At 41.8% G+C, this 18,184-nt stretch overlaps 1 protein-coding gene across 1 annotated transcript in view; it reads right to left on the bottom strand.

The window, feature by feature from the left end:
* Window positions 1-18,184, bottom strand: part of LOC139311778 (alpha-2-macroglobulin-like) — a 102,881-nt gene that overhangs the window by 19,101 nt on the left and 65,596 nt on the right. The window contains exons 23-27 of the mRNA XM_070936286.1: window positions 17,625-17,708; window positions 16,137-16,313; window positions 14,320-14,404; window positions 5,851-6,007; window positions 2,982-3,056 (exon numbers count right to left, since the gene is read on the bottom strand). Of these exons, the coding sequence (XP_070792387.1) occupies window positions 2,982-3,056; window positions 5,851-6,007; window positions 14,320-14,404; window positions 16,137-16,313; window positions 17,625-17,708 (578 nt within the window). The remainder of the gene's footprint in view (window positions 1-2,981; window positions 3,057-5,850; window positions 6,008-14,319; window positions 14,405-16,136; window positions 16,314-17,624; window positions 17,709-18,184) is intronic.

The following is an 18,184-nucleotide window of genomic DNA, read 5'->3' on the forward strand; positions in this document are numbered from 1 at the left end:
TAGAGAACTTTTCTTCGCGTTTCTTTTTTGGAATATTGCAAACAAGGAGGAGCCTCGATCCATCTCCTCTAATTAAACCAGGGTGATTAGTCCCAGAGCCAAACATGGGATTAATAAATGCCCTGACAGAGAAAATGCTTTTAAAAGTAAAAAAAAAAAAAAGCCTCTGATGAGGTGGGGTAAGCGAGCGGTGACCGGGCCGGGGGCGTGGCCAGCCAATGTTATTACCAGTTCTCCGAACTACTGCAAATTTTTACTACTGGTTCTTGCGAACCGATGCGAACCAGGAGCAACCCACCACTGCTTCAGGTGCTTTGGAAAATAAATTGACTACCTCCTGTTCGTGGCAGCCTCTCAAATACTGCAAACCTGCTATCATGTCTCCTCTAGTCATTCTTTTCTCTAAACTAGCCAAACCCAAATCCTGCAACGGTTCTTCCTATGTTTTAATATCCAGGCCTTTAATCATGTTAGTTGCTCTTCTTTGCCCTTTTCCAAAAGTCTCCACATCTTTTTTTTTTAATGCGATGACCAAAATTGGATGCAGTACACCAGGTGTGGTCTTACTAAGGTTTATAAAGCAGTTCTAATACGTCACGTGATTTTGATTCTATGCCTCTGTTTATACAACCAAGGATGGTGTTAGCTTTTTTTGGCTGCTGCTGCTCAATACTGGCTCATGTTTAAGTGATTTTTCTGCAGGAATGAAGTTCAGTCGGAGCATTTCAGAGTTTATTTCAGAAGTCTCCAAACTTGGCAAGTTCAAGACTTGTGGACTTCAACTCTCAGAATTCCTCAGTCAGCATTGGCTGGCTGAGGAATTCTGGGAGTTGAAGCCCACAAATCTTGAAGTTGCCAAGTTTAGAGACCCCTGGTTTATTTTATTGTTCAATGATCTTACTTCTAATAAAGGAGAATATTTGTAGCTCAGGGTTGACATGAGGGGTCCTCCATGCTCTCTGAGCTTGCTTGTTTTCTGCAGTCCAACAATTACGTAAACAATACCCCAATCACAAAACTGACAAAGAAGCCAACAGCAAACAGCCCAACAAAAATATCTTTAAGACCGCCCTCCCCCGCCCCCCCAGACAGGCAAGCCACTAGAATATAAACAGGCAGCAAACTGCACTCCTTAGTAGCACTGATGATGTTACCTAGGTTGGCTAATGAAAGATCTGGAAGAAAACAAGCAAGCTCAGAGTGCACCAAGGACCTCTTATACCTTACTTCTGTTCTGTTCATACTCTTTTAAAGTCTCTTAAAAAGTCTTCCTTTTTATTGTTGGAAGCTGTCCAGAGTAGACCCCCAGAGAGACACGTGGCAAATAATCGTTCCTATCACCCATCTCCTCCCACTTATGACTGTAGGACTGTTGCCGTATCCTCACAATTTATATTGATTGTTTCCTACTATGATTTGATTGCTTATTTGTACCCTATGGCTATCATTATTTATTTATTTATTTATTTATGAGATTTATATGCCGCCCTATCTCCAACTGGATTCAGGGAGGCTCACAATAGTAAAAAACATCTAATGAAAAAGTTAAAAAGAAATTAAATCCAAATCTCATAATTTAACAATTAACAGTGCAATTAAGACTAACAAGTTAAAAATTAAAACCCCATCAGTCCAGGCCAGCCAAACGAAACAGCCACGTTTTCAGGTCACGACGGAAAGAGCGGAGGTCGGGGGCCACCCGGAGCTCCAGGGGCAGTTGATTCCAAAGGGTAGGTGCCCCCATAGAGAAAGCTCTCCCCCTGGGGGTCGCCAGCCGACACTGTCTGACCGACAGCATCCTGAGGAGGCCCTCTCTGTGGGAACGCACTGGGCGATGGGCAGCTGTTGCTGGCTGCAGATGTCCCCCCCCAATATCCCGGGCCTAAGCCATATAGGGCCTTATAGGTAATCACCAGCACCTTGAATCTCTCTCGGAGGGCAACCGGCAACCAATGCAAGTCGCGTAGGAGAGGTGTAACATGGGAGTGTCGAGATACTCCCATCACAATCTGCGTGGCCGCATTCTGCACCAGCTGAAGCCTCCGAGTGGTCTTCAAGGGCAGCCCCATGTAGAGGGCATTGTAGTAGTCAATACGGGAGGTGATAAGCGCGTGAGTAACCGTGCATAGGGCATCTAGGTCCAAATAGGGGCGCAACTGGCATACCAGGCGAACCTGGGGGAATGCCCCCCTGGTGTTAAGTGTTGTGCCTTATGATTCTTAACGAATGTATCTTTTCTTTTTATGTACACTGAGAGCATATACACCAAAGACAAATTCCTTGTGTGTCCAATCACATTTGGCTAATAAAGAATTCTAATCTAATAAATTTAACAATGTAGGAAGTTAGCACCCACCCCTTTCCTGGAAGAGTGAAATATTTTATGAAATATGAAAAAGGCAGAATATTATATTTCCCTGGATGAGAAATGGATAAGCATGTTTTGAAGCAGCTCCCATCTTCCTGCCCCCACCCTTTGTCAATGGGCCATTAAGGCCTGGGCCAGTCTATTCTACATAACAAAGATCTACCTCCTTCAGGCAGAGCCATAGTAGGAATTGCCAAAGATCCAACTAAGATAGGATTAGCCCTCTACACAATAGCAGCAGAAACTCACCACATTGACCTGGGAAGCACATGTGACCATCAGCCAGCAAGGCTAGCTAAGACCCCCCCCCCCCCCCCGGAGTCTGACAACCAATCAGGATACTCTTATGGGGCCCCAAGAAATGCAAAGCCAGAGAGAGCATAAAAACCCGAGGATTTACTGTATCTGCCCTTTTCTGTTCAGGAACTCAAGCCATGTGATCCTGTCCACCATTAAACCATCTTTCCAAGCAGTCTCCATGTTTCCAGTGTCTGTTTCCCCACTTGGAGCAGAACCCAGAAGGAGATTTCTTCCAGCAACAAATAATAATAATTTCCTTGGCCACAAGATCGTAGTGGTTTACCTGAAACTAATTTACAGGATGTTTACTTACCGTGTGAGGCAGAGGCATTTCCAGCAAAGCTATGGTGATATAGGCCGTAAGAGAAATCCTGTCATCAACTCCACCCTGGAAGAAGGGAGACAGGCAGATATCAGGCCTTTTGCCATCTTTCTAGTCCTCTTTCTAAGATCAGTATCCCATCACACTCACACAAAAGCAAGATTTTTTCTCCCTGGCCTATGCATAATGTGGGATGCTTGCATCTAAGGACATTTCCAATCTCCAACTTCCCTAAGCCATGGTGGTGCAGTGGTTAGAATGCAGTATTGCAGGCTGACTCTGCCCACTGTCAGGAGTTCAATCCTGACCAGCTCAAGATTTACTCAGCCTTCCATCCTTCCAAAGTCGGTAAAATGAGGACCCAGATTGTTGGGGGCAAGATGCTGACTCTGTAAAACCACTTAGAGAGGGCTGTAAGGCACTATGAAACAGTATATACGTCTAAGTGCTATGCTGTTACTACTCCTCCCATGTCTCCTTTGCCCTTTGCTGAAGCTTCATCTTATTTTAGGCAGTATAAATCCCCATTTCTGCCTTCTGGTACAGCTCCTACAACTTCCCCAATTCCACATAATCAAAACCTTGGTGCTTAAAGAAGAAGCAACATAGCTTAGTGACTTAAGGCCATTTGCTAAGCCCATAAGGGGACAGCAAAGGGGTGCAGAATTCCATGCCGTCTGCTGTCACCTAGTGGTCATTGGGAATTTTTCAGCCTCTATATGGTGGCCTAATAGTCTTGGGGTAGGAGAAGACCAGCCCATTCACTGCATTAAAAAAAATACTTAGAAAAGAAAATCCTGCTCTATGCAAATGATGTATTTTGCACAATCATGCTATCAGGGGTCTCCAAACTTGGCAACTTTAAAACTTGTGGACTTCAACTCCCAGAATTGCCTAGTCAATATGGGTGGTTGGAAAATTCTGGGAGTTGAAGTCCACAAGTCTTAAAGTTGTCAAGTTTGGAGACCCCTGCTATATAGATCATTAGACTAGGCAATCTTTATCCCCAATGTGAGAATGTTATCATTTCCAGCCCTTGATTGCAAACCCCAATCTCGTCAATAGCTTTCCCAACAAACTGCCACTCTATATTTTAATTGTTTTTCCAACCCAGGGGAAGGTCAGACAGAAATTATCAAAAGGTAGTCAGGACTATATTGATCAGTATGATAGAAAACTGAACAGAATGGAAGCAAATTTGGGGAAAGAAGGAAGGGAGGGAGGGAGGAAGATAGATAGGAAGGGAGGAAGGAAGGAAGGAAGGAAGGAGGGAGGGAGGCATTGCCATGAGTTGGGCAGCCATATAAGTTTCTTTAATAAATAAAATAAAATAAATAAAATAATAATAAAATAAAATATCAGTGTAAAGGTTCCGACAGATGCCCTAATTAAATCATGAGTCTTGAGCCAAGTTTCAAAAGGAATCCAATCAGTGGTGGGTTTCAAAAATTTTTACTACCGCTTCTGTGGGCGTGGTGGGCGTGGTATGGCTTGGTGGGTGTGGCTTGGTGGGCGTGGCAGGGGAAGGATACTGTAAAATCTCCATTCCCTCCCCACTTCAGGGGAAGGATACTGTAAAATCTCCATTCCCTCCCCACTTCAGGGGAAGGATACTGCAAAATCCCCATTTCCTCCCGATCAGCTGGGACTCGGGAGGCAGAGAATAGATGGGGGCGGGGCCATCAGAGGTGGTATTTACCGGTTCTCCAAACGACTCAAAATTTCCGCTACCGGTTCTCCAGAACTGGTCAGAACCTCTGAATCCAATGATTTATTAGGAGCAACATGCCGGCATCTACTCAAGTGAAGTTTGCTCTGCCGCACCGTAAGTTATGGGTCATTTTTGGCCCTGTTCCCCACTTCCTTTCAGTCTGTGTCATAAATCACATTCTCCAATGGCCTCACACCCCGTTTTTGGTAATCTGAGAAATGTGCTCCCCCCTTGCTTCTAGTGGCAACTCGAGAGCAGACTAGAAATGCTTTTGCGAGTTGACAATCAGTTCTATCAAATACCAAAACAAGAAACAGATGGAAACCAGGTCTTCCATCCCAACTGCGAATCCTGGTTCACATTTCATTGCACAATTCTGACCCATGAATCTGAACATAGGGCCTGGTTATTTATGGGACCGCCTACTACCACCAATAGCCTCCCACCGGCCAGTACGCTCTCATAGAGAGGGACTCCTCCGGGTGCCGTCAGCCAAACAGTGTCGACTGGCGGCCCCTAGGGGGAGAGCCTTCTCTGTGGGGTCACCTACCATCTGGAATGAGCTCCCCCCGGAGATACGGAGGATCCCGGATCTGCGCTCCTTCCGCCGTGCTGTGAAGACCTTTTTATTCCATCAAGCGGGCTTGGCCTAATCTCTTCCCTTTTTAAATATGTAAATTTTAATCTGTTTTTAAATTATTGGGGTATTTTAATTTGTCTGGGCCAAATAATTTAATTTGATTTTATCGGGTTTTTAAATTTTGTGTATTTATGTATTTTATTGTTGGCTGTTCACCGCCCTGAGTCCTTCGGGAGTAGGGCGGTATACAAATCAAATAAACTAAACTAAACTAAACTAAACTAAACTAAACTAAACTAAACTAAACTAAACTAAACTAAACTAAACTAAACTAAACTAAACTAAACTAAACTAACATTGATTTCACTAGGCTTAGGTTTGATGCATTGTAATCGCTAGAATTCTTCCATAATGGCTTCTTAACTTTTCTACAAGAAAAGCATTTCTTAAAAGTTCCCAGGTCATTGTCCATTAATTGTTTCTGATCTGAAAGAAGCTTGAACCTGACCTTACTTCCACCAAAACCATAATTAAAACTATCATCCAACAAAATATCCCCCCCTTTGTACCTTTAGTGCGTTGTTCAGCAGAGACCCTGTTACCAGGAAGGAACCATCTCCCAACTGCCAGAGTGCCAATGAATTCTGAGCATCAGTGATATGTTTTTGGTCCACGGAGATGAAGGCCGCCGCCTGAGTGAAACTCTTCAGCACAAAAGCGGTCAACCTACAAGATAACCCAGAATATAGGAGAGCTTTCATTTTTCCTTATATCTTCTTCAGAATGGGGCCTTCTTGGTCCACAAAGAATTGTCTCCTTCACACAAGAGTATTAGAGTTTTTTGCAAAAATCAAATCCAGAAGCACATGCAGATAAACTGATTCAGCAGGGTTCATAAACTTCTTTATATACATAATAACAGATGAAGTAAAATTTACAATACCAATAGCAGAGTTCTTTCAACTAGTAACAAGTAGAGAGATCAGTTTTCAGTTCGGCAGAGCAGACAAGCCCAGGCTTGTTTCATTTCAGAGTGGAGCCCAGAGCTTAATACAAAGAGAACCTCCTCTATAAAGGGCAGTTAAGCTTCTTGCACAGACTCAGTTGCCTAAGCCATGTTCAGACTTAAGTTTCTGTTTCCAAAATAAGCCTCATTGGCTGAGCCTGTTACCATGCCTATTCATTGGCTGACCTTGTCTCCATTCAGTCCCCATTGGCTGATCTATTCCAGTCCATGAATATTCATACTCTGACACAAATAAGGAAAATGATCCCTGGGGGACCATCTTGGAAGATCTGACCAATTATTGATGGAAACTGAATTTCCGATACAAATCTTTTTCATGAGCGTTAGAAATGGCCTCCCTTGCCTTGGATTAATATAAGGGGATGAAATCAACAATCCTTCAGTCCTTAGAAGGGGTTCCTTGGACTGGTACCCTGACTGACACTTAAAACAATTATAATCAGGGTTTAAAAAATGCTGGAAAAAGGGACTTATGACCGTTTTTCACACTTACAACATTGTAGCATCCCTGTAGTCACATGATCAAAATTCAGAGGCTTGACTACTGCTTCACAATTATGACGGTTACAGTGTTCCGGGGTGATGTGATCCTCTTTTGTGACCTTCTCACCAGCAAAGTCCATGAGGAAACCAGATTCACTGAACAACCGTGTTACTAAATTAACAACTGCAGTAATTGACTTAACAACTGCGACAAGAAAGGTCGCCAGATGGGGCAAAATTCACTTAACAGAAGTTTCATTTAGCAACCTAAATTTAGGGCTCAATTATGGTTGTAAGTCGAGGACTACCAGTAACATGCCCAGAGATCAGGATTATGGACTGTAAGGTTCCCTGCATTTTTTGAACATACATCTTATGTTGTCAAAAGTTTTCTTTATGTGCCTTGGCAGGGAGGGATAGGATATCCCACACCCTCATCCCCAAATAGAGCTGCTAGCATCTTTCCCATTCACAGAGTTATTATCCCTCCTATTTAGAATGTTTCATTTTCTCTAAAAATAAAATAAAATTAAAAGCTCCTTGAGCTGCATTCAGCGCCTGGTGATTTCACTTATGTGTCCCATGTAATTATCTTGGCAACAATACAGGTGCTCTTCACTTAACGACCACTGATTCAGCAACTTTTTGAAGTTACTACAGTGCCGAATGAGACTTATGACCTCAAAGTTGTGGTCATCACAGAATTCCTGTGGTGGGCGGGGGGAGGGAAAACCCCGCTTACCAGTTGTCATATCCAGACTGAGTACCATTGCTGATTCCACCCTGCTCGCCATTTCCGCAGTAGCCGCCGGGACGTGAAAGCCTTGGATAGGATTGGTGCCGTTGAGGGGGCCTCCATTATAGCAGCTGCAATGCTATCGCTGCTGCACAGCTGAGAGGCGAACCTAGAAGTGACTACACGGCTTCTAATATTAAAGACTGTGAGATGTAAATGCCTTATTCCCTAATGTGTAAATAATGTATATATGGGACATCGGGGGTTAACTTATTCTTTGGTTCCTAATGTATTCATAATTCATTACTCCCATTCTTGACTCCACCCCTTGTATATATAAGGAGCCACCTTCACCATTTTCCTTGCTTCTATCTGTGAATATTCAGTGAATATAGAATGCCTGTTATAATTAAAGAGAAATATATTTAAACCTCTAACTCTTATTATCATTATTGAGTCTGATCCTGAAAATATTGCAACAAGCTGGTAGCAGAGGATGGTTAATTGACTCAATAAATACTTAAAGATGTCTAAGAAAGATAGGCTCAACAACAGGGCCTACAGCAAAGAAATAGAAACTGAACAAGAAATAATCAACGAATCCACAAACGCGATTTCGAGAGAATCCGAAGAATATACCACTGAAGAAGAAGAACCAATAAATGAAAATAATGACCAGGAGGAAATCGAAATAGAAAATAACGAACTCAGGTCAGAGATATTAAAAATATTAAAAAGCCAGAAGAATGATGAAAGCCTCATCGCGAATCTCCGAGAAATGCTGAAAAACAGCGGAGCAGCGAGAGAGAAAAACATTGCTAAAGAGAAACCCAAAGACCAAAAAACTGTGAGTGATATGACTACAGAGAAAGTCGTTATGAAAAAGAAAAGATGTGATCCCGCGCGAAATTTTGAATGGCAGCCATCTTGGTTCCAACAAGCCTCCAAAGTGAGCGAAGCAGAGCCAATCAAAATGCTCAGTTCAAAATTTCTGGCGCGAAAAACGTTATCAGACAACGAAAGCGAAAAGGAAGATTCAAACTCTTCAGAAGAACCAGAATCAGAAAGCGAAGACGACTTAACGAAATCCCAAGTAAAGTCAGCAATGAAGACGCTTTTTGCTGCATTTGGGCCAAAATTAAAAATTTCCAAAGCGACAACGAAGAAGCTAGAGAACAAGCCGATACCTCAAGACCTGCACGCTCCCATCCTGACTTCGAGAGCGACGACGCCCGAGCCCAGAGAGCCATGTCGATTCCGCCCTACACCGCAGACCGGATCAAGTACCAACGCACACAAAAGAAAGAAAAGAGCAGTCGCCGCCATCAAAACTCCTAAAACCGAGCCAGAAACCGACTCGTCTGAAGAGGAGCGGAGCGAGCGAGCTGCAATGGAGAGAACCTTCCACGACGACGCCAAAGAAGAAATGAGCAACGCGCATGTGCGAAACTACGTAGACGGTCCGGAAAGACTTGAACTGGCCAGAGAACCGCGCAGACTCGTTGCGAGCATCCCCATGCCGTTTTGCAATTTCCTGCACTTGCGAGACCACGGACTACCTCAGGTTGTAAGTAATGAACAAAATAATGTGGGAAACTTACCCAGTGACTTCCCAAAACTTAGAGTTGATGGCATTAATTTGCAAGAATGGTATCAACAGCTCCAGGTTGTCTTTATGAAAGAAAATTTGCTATTCTTTATCACTAGTCCTCCAAGAAGACCTTGGACTTTAAAAATAGATTGTTTACATCATAGAGCATTTTTCTTAATAATATCTAGCGTGTCTCCTACAATGTATCATAGCATCAAACCAAACCTAACTGTTTCAGAAATAATTCAATGCATGTTTAATCTGTTTCACAGCGATAGTGTAGCTACCACTACAAGAATGTCTAAGGATTTCTTTTCTTCCAGAGTAAAACCAGGGGTTTCCATAAGTGAGCATTTGATATCTCTAAACAAAATAAGAGCTGAGCTGCATTTGAGGGGGGAAGTGATTTCAGATCAAACAATGAAAAGTGTTATTATCAATTCACTTGATTCATCATGGGATAGTTTTATGTCACACTTAGACACCATCAATCTAGGATATTTATCCATAGAAAGTCTATCTAACAAATTGATAGCAGAAGACAATTCAAGAAAAAATCGTTCCAGCAATCACACAGAACACAAATCTTTTAGGAAGGTAGCTTTCCAGGAAAAATACAATGAAGCTTTTAAATGCCATAATTGTGGGTCCAGGGAACACAATAGAAGAGACTGTCCCAAAATCTCAAAGGAGAGACATAGGTCAGAGTATAGGAGCAAATACAATTATAGACAGTCTTCCACAGATAGACATAAATATAGAAGCCCACCAAATTACAGAGATAGTAGAGGGGGTAGAGAAAATTCAAAAGAGAGAAAATCTGGTTCACTGAATGGACTAAATAAACAAGACAGCACTAAAACACAACAAAATGAGAACAATAATTGGCTTATTGATTCTGGGGCAACCAACCACACCACTAATAACAAAAATATATTGTCTTCATTTACAGAAGATAAATTTGTAATAAAGGTAGCTAATCAAGAAAAGGTTCAAGTATTAGGCAGAGGAAATGTGACCTTGCCTGGCCTAGGAAAAATAGAGGGGGTATTGTTAATTCCAGAAATACCTCATAACATACTAAGTGCCATAAAACTAAGCAGAGATTCTGACATCAATATAGTTTTCTCAAAGGGGAAAGCAACTTTAGAGAAGGACAAAACAAATGTAGGCACTGTGATGATTAAAGGAGGCCTACCCTATCTAATAACAAAAGAAAGATGGTTACATAACATTGATTCAAATATGGAAGATTGTATTGAGGCAAATGATGAAAATGTTAGTAACAGTGACAATGATGAATGTAAAATATCTCATGATCACGCAAATACACACAATGAGAAGAAACCAAGAATAGGTAAACCAATTCATGATGAGTGTGCTCACATCTTGCATAGGAAGTTAGGACATGCAAGTTTTCCTGTAGTACAAAAAATGACTGAACACGCAGAAGGTGTCAAAATAAAAAATTGTGAAAATTATTTGGAATGCTCAGTATGTAAATCCACTAAACTAAAAACTAGTCCCAGACCAAAAAAATCCAACAGATCAACTAACAAAATTTTTGACTTAGTACATATGGACCTAGTTGGTCCATTAACTCCATCAATCACTTATAGAAAACGTTACTTCCTAACAATAGTAGACGATTACAGTCGCTATGGTTTTGTTTACACATTAAAACACAAGGATGAAACCTTTCAGAAATTTAAGGAATTCTACAAACGCATAGAAACACAACATAATATCAGAATAAAACAAATTATGACAGATAGGGGATGTGAATTCATGTCTAAAGAATTCTCCCAATGGTTAAAGGATAGAGGAATGCTACATTTCACGTCTAGTCCATTTTCTGCGTTCCAAAACGGGATTGCAGAGAGAAAGAATTCCACACTACAAACCATGATTAGGTGCACATTAGAGGATGCTGGTTTAGGCAAACAATTTTGGTCAGAGGCCTTACATTATTCAAATTACACTCAAAATAGAACCTGGTCCAGTATTGTGAATAAAACACCATATGAGGTGATGTATAATAGGAAACCCAAATTAGCACACATGCACATATTTGGAGTCACTGCAGACGTACACATACCTAAGCAGTTGAGAAGAAAGGGAGAAAACGTATCCAGAAGATTAAGATTTATGGGATATGAAACTGGCACCAAAGGGTACAGATTCATTGATAATAATAACAAATTTATAGTCTCCAGAACAGCTGTGTTCCATGAACAGGCCAATTGGTCTAAATTACATCTTAATGAAATATTTCCAAATAAATGCAAAGATACAAAATCTTGTGAGGAAGGGACAATAGAAAATCAAAATATCAACAAAAATAAAAACAAAACCAAAACTTGGACAAATAGTCAGCACAAAATAAAGACAGACACATTAACAAAAAAGGAAGCAAGATATTTGCATGATAACCATAGCAAACCCGAAAGAGCTATTAGAAACAATAGAAATCAAGTACCAAATAAATACAGAGATTACATAATGCATATGGATGGTGAACAAATGACACCTAATACATATGAGGAAGTATTAAAACTCCCTCGTGAAGAAAAGGAAAAATGGGAACTAGCTATGAAAAAAGAGATGGAAAGTTTGCAAGGATTAAATGTGTTTACACCTGCGATTGCACCTAAAGATAAAACGATTATAGGTACCAGGTGGATTTATAAAATTAAGAATCTAGAAGGAGGCAATACTCTATACAAAGCTAGATTGGTTGCACAAGGTTATGCACAAAAATATCCGGAGGACTACACTGACACATACTCCCCCACAGTGAGAACAGAGAGTGTTAAAACAGCTCTAGTAGTGGCATCTGCACTCAATCTTGATGTATTTCAATATGACATACAGACTGCGTATTTACACGCAAAACTAGATAAGGAAATATATGTAAGAGCACCACACAGTCAATACACTAATAAGAATGAAATTTGGCTATTGAACAAGAGTCTATACGGATTAAAGCAATCTGGCAAAAGATGGTACGATTGCTTGGTAAAAGTACTTAAGACCATGGATTTCAACGCTACCACTGCTGATAACTGTTTCTTTGTAAAAAAGAGTGATGATCATATTGAATTTGTATTAATTTATGTAGATGATATTTTATATATAGGAAAACACAAGGAGAGAAGAGAAACCTTTGTAAATAAGCTAAACGAACATTTCTCGTTGAAATCTCTAGGTAAAGTAAACAAATACCTTGGTGTACAAATTAACAAAACTAGAAGGGGATTCAAACTTACTCAGAAAGATAAAATCATTGAACTTCTGAACAAATGCAATTTAAACAATGCCAAACCCTGTGACACTCCTATGCAAACTGATTTCCTTAGAAACACTGATGAATCTTCCCCTGAATTCAAGGATAATACATTTTATAGATCAGTCATAGGTTCACTTCTTTATATATCTAATTGGACCAGGCCAGATATTGCATTACCACTCAACTTATTGTCAAGATATGTTAGCAAACCAACAATGTATCATTGGGAAGCAGTCAAAAGAATTCTAAGATATCTGAAAAGTACATTGGACTTTTGCTTAGTATTAGAACCTAGTAATGATAAAGAACCAAAACTTACATGTTACGCAGATGCGGATTGGGCTGGAGATATATCATGCAGAAAGAGCACTTCTGGTTATATTTTTCTATTAAATGACTGTCCAGTTTACTGGTACACTGGTAAACAAGAACTGGTAGCCACTTCGACCACAGAAGCGGAATATGTTTGTTTGTCCAAAGCTGCAAATAACCTTGTATGGTTTAATGATTTGATTTCAGATGTTTGGAAAAAACCTGCTTTGCCTTTTGTTATGCATGAAGATAATAAAGCAGCCATTGAAATATCCAGATCCGATGCCATTGGACAAAGGTCCAGGCATATAGATATAAAATTTAAGCATGTGAGACAATTGTCTCAAGATGGATTTATCAAAGCAGTGCATTGTGATACCTCTGAACAATTAGCTGACATATTGACGAAGCCTTTACCTTCTAAACAGCACAAATATTTAACATCAAAATTATATGTCTTATATTGTCCTGAATCTGAATGTAATTGGTGTTGTATAGCGAACCGGCATTTAGAGGGGGATTTGTGAGATGTAAATGCCTTATTCCCTAATGTGTAAATAATGTATATATGGGACATCGGGGGTTAACTTATTCTTTGGTTCCTAATGTATTCATAATTCATTACTCCCATTCTTGACTCCACCCCTTGTATATATAAGGAGCCACCTTCACCATTTTCCTTGCTTCTATCTGTGAATATTCAGTGAATATAGAATGCCTGTTATAATTAAAGAGAAATATATTTAAACCTCTAACTCTTATTATCATTATTGAGTCTGATCCTGAAAATATTGCAACAAAGACTATTCCTTAGTGTTTCGACGAGCTGGAGGGGCGGAGCTTTGTGTATCATACCCACGATGACGGAATGTAACTAGCATCGGGGGAGGGAGTATGGGGTGGAGTCACGGATAAAAGGTGATGGGAAGCACTGCGTGGTAGCGCTGACAATAAACCATTCTCCACGGGTGTTTGTTGATTCGTGCCGGAGCCGAGGAGAATGTTTGCTAAAACACAGATAACTTCTGGTTTGGAGTCTTATTTCACCGCGGAAATCCGGAACCTGACAATATGGAGGCGATTTGACCCGGGTCTATGACAATTTGCCGCAGCCAGCTTGCCATCACCAACCTACCACAGCCAACTCGCCACGGCCATCTCACCACAGGACAATTCGCTGCGGAACATGAGTTACACTAATATCAAAGATATGGTGGAATAGAATCATTGAAGAAAGGATGCTAAAGGAGGGACAGAACGAAATGTGAATGGCAAAAATTAAAATCATTTTTAGTTGTATTTATTTTAAATAGATTGTTAAATTGTCCCACAACAAGTTGTCTTTCAGCGAGTTGGTCGTGGTGAGTTCGCCCACTGCAAGTTGGCTGTGGCGAGTTGTCCCACTCCTGTTTGACCATTGCCTTATTCCGCAAAGTTTTTTTCTAACTTCCTACTTTAGCTCTAGGCCTTCTGATTTTCTGGTGGCCTCCTATTCTAAGTGCTACCAAGATTCAACACTTTTAGCTTCTTGCTGTTAGTGGGAAGGGGAGAGGAGCAGCCACGTTGAGCATTATTTTTCCATAGAACAAAGAAATCTCACCAGGTATTTCCTATCATTGAGCTGCTTTCTCCAAAGGTGCTGTAGGAACCGTCATGATGCTTGTAATTTAGTTGCCTCTGATAGCCTGAAGCGGAAAAAGAACATGAGTGGCAGGCAGAGAAAAATGCGCAAAACCCCTTTCAAATCCAATTCAATGAGCTTGCTCAAGTCAATTTGATTCTGAAATGGGATGAAACCAGTTAGGGCTGATTGATGGCCAGAACCCACCCAAACTACAGGTTAAGCATTAGCTACTGTGCTTGGCTACAGCTTCTTTTCCCAACAAACAGCACTTCCCTATGAGATTGTACAAATTTTTTAGTATCTGCGGGATGCATTCCTTTCCAACTGGCTCCATTTTACCTTATATTCCCAATTTCTTCCCTGGCATTTCTCAGCTACTCCAGGATAATACAAAGGAAAGATTTTTGATTGCTCCTTTTTGCAGTGTTCCTGCCCTCTTCTTTCCAACGGTTGAAGGGTTCCACGATTGACTCATCCAATCAAATCTAACCTAATTTACAATCTCCTTAATCAATTAAGATAAAGGTTCCCCTGCCCAGCCATGTCTGATTCTAGGGGATGGTGCTGATCTCTTTTTCCTGGCCAAGAAATCCAGCCGTCAAGCTCAAAGCACGCAGTGGCGCAGTGGTTAGAATGCAGTACTGTGGGCTACTTCTGCTGACTGCTGGCTGCCAGCAGCTTGGCAGTTCAATTCTCACCAGGCTCAAGTTTGACTCAGCCTTCCATCCTTCCGAGGTGGGTAAAATGAGGATCTGGAGGGCTGTAAAGCACTGTGAAGCGGTATATAAGTCTAAATGCTATTGCTATTATGCTGTTGCAATATGCTGTTTGTCAGCTTGCCAACAAACAAGCGGGGAAGGACAGGTGAGAAAAGACTCCAAACTTCGAAGAGGAGAGGCATGAGACTCAAGGGCGCACTTGCAGGTGTTAGCCAAACCAAAGACTCTTTCTCATAACAATACAAAAACACTCAATTGGACAATGTGAACTGCACAAATAGTAGGGAGGGGGAATTTCATATTGAACTATGTGGGTTTGTGCAGGAATTAGGTAGAACTGGTTTTGCCTTCAGTGGTGCCAAAATAATGTACTCAATAAAGTTTTGCACTGAGACATTGGCAAGTCTCAAATGTGCTTGCTTTAGTTGGGATCGTCAGTTGGGACGTTGACACCCTCATTGTCTGAAGATATTTCCCGTGGTCATGTGGCCAGCATGGCTATATGTTGAGGGGCATCGAAAGCTGTTATTTTCCCACTGAAGTGCTGCCTATTTATCTACTCACAGTTGCATGCTTTCAAACTGCTAAATCAGCAGGATCTGGAGCAGGAATGGGAGCTCATTCCGTCACATGGTACTTGGGTCTTGAACTGCCAGCCTTCCAAGCAGGGGTGAAATGTTACCAGTTCAGATGAACCCATAGCAGCGGGAGGTTTGGAGAACTGGTAGTGATGGCAGTGCAAGGCTCCGTCCACCCACCTGGATATTGTTACTTCTTGGTTTTAACCAGGAAGTAACCTGTTGTTGACCCTCTGTGCATGCGCAAAAGGCTTTGTGCATGCGCAGACGGTCCAAAATCGCATGTGACGTGCATGCGCACTTCCGAACCGGTAGGGAAGGGAAGTAGATTTCACCCCTGCTTCTAAGCCCAGAGGCTTAACCACTAGGCCACTGTGCCCCTTCCTTAATCAGTACTAGTGGCCAATCTGTGGATCAAGTCTTTGAAAGTTCTTAACCTCAGTAAGAAAATAAAGAGGGGAGAATTCATATGGGACTGCCCTGGGATGCTTCTCACCTGTCACTAAGTATCCAATGGCCTTGGATTTGATCTCCTCGGTCAGTTGTCCAGTCTTATTGAGATAGTTCAGAATGTAGATATTGGGGGCAAAGAGGGCCATATTCTGCTCCCCACAGCCATAGGGCATCTTGAGAAGCTGATGGATGTTCTGTATCGCTCCCCCTAGAATGTCTCCTGCAATAGAGAAAGAGGTGGATGGAAAATAGGGGTCATTATAAGATTTGTGTGTGTTGCAGGTTGGGAAGCTCAAGTCCAGAACCTCTGAAGAAGAGGCCAGGTAATTCTGGAAGAAGCTGTAGAAAAACGGACATTTAGGAGGATGCCTCTGTGTGCTTCTGGCTATTCCCAAGGCAGAAATAGTTTAAATGACATTGCTGACATTGCTTGTGGAGAGCTGGCAAAAGAGATCTAAGCCTGACCCTATGAAAGCTTGTGTTGCTCATCTCTAAATTACAAAAACTGAGAATCCCAGGTAGTATGTTTCTAAGACATCAAGCCCAGGATCATCCAGTTCAGCAATCTGTCCAACAGTGGCCAAAGAAGTGGAGTCTGACAACCTCTGATATTTTAATCAGCAAAGTTTCACTCTGTAGAATAACAGAATGACAGAGTTGGAAGGGACCTCAGAGGGCTCAAAGTCCAACCCCCTGCCCATGCAGGCAATCCTATACCATTTCAGACAGTTGGCTGTCCAATCTTATCTTTAAAATCCCCAGTGATGGAGCACCCACAACCTCTGGAAGTAAACCATCCCACTGGTAAACTACATAGAAGAAGGTTCAGCTTTGACTTCAGAACATCCTTCCTCTATCAGCTGCCAGCCAGCGGAACAGGCTGCCGTATGAAGTGGCAAGTTCTCCTTGACCGGGGAAGGTCTTTAGACGGACGCTGTCAGAAATGCTGGACTGCAACCTGCACTGAGTTGCAATAAATGATCTATAAGATCACTTTCGATTTTATGATTTGATAAGGCAGGTGAGGCAGAAGTAGGAGGATAGCATCTGGAACACAAAAAAGTAGATGACAGAAAAGAGAAGGGAAGGGGGTTTGAAGAGCTAGGAGGAGGGCAGGGGTGAAATGCTCCCGGTTCGCCCGATCCAGTAGCGATGGCAGCGGGTGGTTCAGAGAACTGGTAGCAAAAATCCCTGCCCCCCCCCCCATGCCCAGCTGAGCCGCATGATTATCAGGGGCTTTTTTTTTTTTTACTTTTAAAAGCATTTTTTCTTCAGCCGAAAAAATGCTTTTAAAAGTTAAAAAAAGCGCCTCTGATGATCAGGCAACTCAGGTGGGATCGTCAGAGCCTTTTAAAAGCATTTTTTCTACAACCTCTTTGGCCAAAGTTGTAGAAAAAAATGCTTTTAAAAGTTTTTTTTTTTAAAAAATGGCCACGCCCACCCAGTCACATTAACCCCCCCAAGCCATGCCCACAGAACCGGTAGTAACAAATTTTACATTTCACCACTGGAGGAGGGTTCCTATACTTACCAAGCACACAAAAAGTCGCTCTGGCAGAGCCTTCCACAACATTTTCTGGCACCTTCAAAGAAAGAGGTGCTGACTGTACATCTCCTGGAAGAAAACAGAACTTAAATGGTGCTGGCTGCCCTACAGGGTTTTTATATAAACTGGGGTAACCAGAACAATATGAGATCAAATCCTACATTTAGAAACTCCAGAGTAAAAAAAAAAAATCCCAAACCCTCGAAACCCCCTAAATTAAAAGTGGATTTTCCATTATTGGGTCCTCTGATTTCAATCTCAAGCATTTCCTCCTGTTGTCAAATATATCAAATTTTGGGTGTGTTCCACAAATGCCTCCCCAACGTACAGCAAATTCCTTAGAATGCAGAATACCAGAGTTGGGAGGGACCATGGAAGTCTTCTAAGTCCAGTGTTCCCCAACCTTTCTGGCTTTGAGGACTGGAGGGGGAGGGAGGAGAGAGGATGGTTCAGTGTGAGCGGTGGTTGAGTGTGTGCACGCACAAATCCATTTCCGCAAGCGGCGAGCATGTGTCCACAGCTCGCACAAATGAAACTGCGCATAC

This window comes from Pituophis catenifer, unplaced genomic scaffold (assembly GCF_029215685.1).
Source record: "Pituophis catenifer annectens isolate HBS135680 unplaced genomic scaffold, rPitCat1.0.hap2 SCAF_2, whole genome shotgun sequence".
NCBI classification, from domain to species: Eukaryota; Metazoa; Chordata; class Lepidosauria; order Squamata; family Colubridae; genus Pituophis; species Pituophis catenifer.